Genomic DNA, 2,225 nt, shown 5'->3' with positions numbered 1-2,225 from the left:
ATCTATTAAGGGAAATTGTTTGAAATAATATTTTGCATGTATAGTAAAAATAAGTTTTTTATTGATTAGAAGCGCAACGAGGGGACCGTTCTGAAAAGGATTTATTTAGCAGTCGTTTCGCTTCTTCATTGGCTTGCAATCGCAAGGCCTAGGCTTTCTTGTACTACTCGCTTCCTGGCAAAGGCGAAAGGAGCCGTTGGGGTTGTAACTGAGAACGTTCCGTTGCGCGCATAGGCTAACGCCTCCTCGTCAGTGATCGACATTCTTTACTTCATATTTGTTCTTCTCGACTTTTCTTCTTCGCTTTCACTTTCCACTGACGTTTAGATTTTGGATTTGCTAGATGTGGAATGCGTTGATTCGGCGCTACTTACGGCGGTACTGGGGTCAGTAGGTATTTCTGGGGTTGGTGGTGGTTTTCGTTTCTTCTTAAGGCAGAAGCATGTTACTTCATCAATAGAGCCTTGTTCAGGTGGTGCGGCATCTAACTCTGGTATTGGCTGCCGGCTTTCAGCTTGTGACAGATCACTTAGTTGCGAGCGCAGTCGCTCCAATATGAAACTTTGTTTGCGGCGCACATCGCCCATATTTATAGCATCGCGCTGAATGGGCGGCAATTCGTCATTTTCTCCCTCGCTGTTAAAGGCAAGGCGTTCGAGATCTAGTAGAAGAGATTCTCGTTCACAAGGATCAGCTTGCACTATTTGGCGTACGCGAAATTGCAATCGTGCGAATTGTGTAGTGAGCGCCAGGAAGGCACGTTGAAGGCAAGTGAACTCACACTCCAGCCGACGGACATACTCGAGGTGGTTAACGCTCTGTTGGTTCGGGTACCACAAGTAAGGCAGTTCGATTGGGGTGAGTCCAAAGTTGCATCCTTCTATGTCGACGTGTTCGGATTCATTATTTGTGGTTGGGCTGCTACTTTCCGAAGCTCTGCCATCTTTGTTTTTCATAATTTGTTTGAAAATATTTGTAGAAATATAAGCGATACACTTCTTTAACTATTTAAAGTCGTTCTGCTATCTAAAGTGTTTTTGTGGCCGCTTGTGGCTTTAAGATGTTTTTCTTTTGCAAGAGATAATGGTTCCTCGAGAAACGGCCAAGTATAGTCAACAAATGTTTTATCCAAAAAATGAAGTTTAAATAAATATAATGTTTTTAATTTTGAATTTTGACTGAGAAAATCATTTTCTCTTTTGATATATTTTGCCACAACAAAGGCACCTAAAGTGTTCTTAAGCAGCATTTACATGAAGCTACTTTCTAAGCGATTTAAAGAAATCAATTTTAATTAGTTAATTAAATACTGTGAATTTGACAAACAGATTCAATTACGTTCATATGTGTGTATAGAGAAAGTCCCATTTAGAGCAGGGACCGTAACAGTTACAACTTTTATTTAAAAAATCGCTCTTTAACAATTATTTTTTGACTTTCATTTAATTACTCCTTAAACAACCTTTATTTCTAACTTTTATTTTATAAATCCAAAATAACAATTATTTTTGGTTTTTATCTAAATAATTCTGCATATCTAAGACATAAAATATAAAAATTAAAAATTATTGCTCTTTTGGATTTATAAAATTAAAATCAAAAATAGTTGTTATTTTCTTTTAATTTTGCATAAAAATTGAATGTATCACTTTGCTGTAGAACGTTTCCTTCATAGTTTAATTTTCCATGACAGTTTTCACCAATAACTGTTATTATCGATCCCTGATTTACAGATTCAAATGCATATCGTTTAAAAACACATGATCGGGGCACATTAAAAGACGTCAAAATAATAGTGCGAGCATAAAGATATTTTTTTAAGGGCAAATCTAAGGCATGTTTAACAAGGTAGAAGTGGAAACCCGCCTGAACTCTCTTGTAGTTATAGTGCCAAAAAACTGTNACAGTTTTCACCAATAACTGTTATTATCGATCCCTGATTTACAGATTCAAATGCATATCGTTTAAAAACACATGATCGGGGCACATTAAAAGACGTCAAAATAATAGTGCGAGCATAAAGATATTTTTCTAAGGGCAAATCTAAGGCATGTTTAACAAGGTAGAAGTGGAAACCCGCCTGAACTCTCTTGTAGTTATAGTGCCAAAAAACTGTAAACAAACAAATTAACCCATTGAGATGCGAGCGCTACTTTTTCTAAAAATTAGCATCATTTGAAACGCACATACATAGGCTGCATTTCTTTATTCATTCTGAACGTTTG

At 36.7% G+C, this 2,225-nt stretch overlaps 1 protein-coding gene across 1 annotated transcript; it reads right to left on the bottom strand.

The window, feature by feature from the left end:
* Positions 1-105: 105 nt before the first annotated feature.
* LOC108380087 (uncharacterized) lies at positions 106-956 on the bottom strand. The gene is given in 2 exon segments (XM_017636454.1): positions 106-194; positions 197-956. Coding segments are annotated over 2 exon segments (849 nt in total).
* Between the last annotated feature and the right edge of the window lie 1,269 nt (positions 957-2,225).

This window comes from Rhagoletis zephyria, unplaced genomic scaffold, assembly GCF_001687245.7.
Source record: "Rhagoletis zephyria isolate East Lansing unplaced genomic scaffold, Rhagoletis_zephyria_1.1 Rzeph_scaffold_18209, whole genome shotgun sequence".
Taxonomy (NCBI): domain Eukaryota; kingdom Metazoa; phylum Arthropoda; class Insecta; order Diptera; family Tephritidae; genus Rhagoletis; species Rhagoletis zephyria.
Note: the sequence above shows the minus strand (reverse complement) of the source record. Positions and strands in the feature narration are given on the sequence as shown.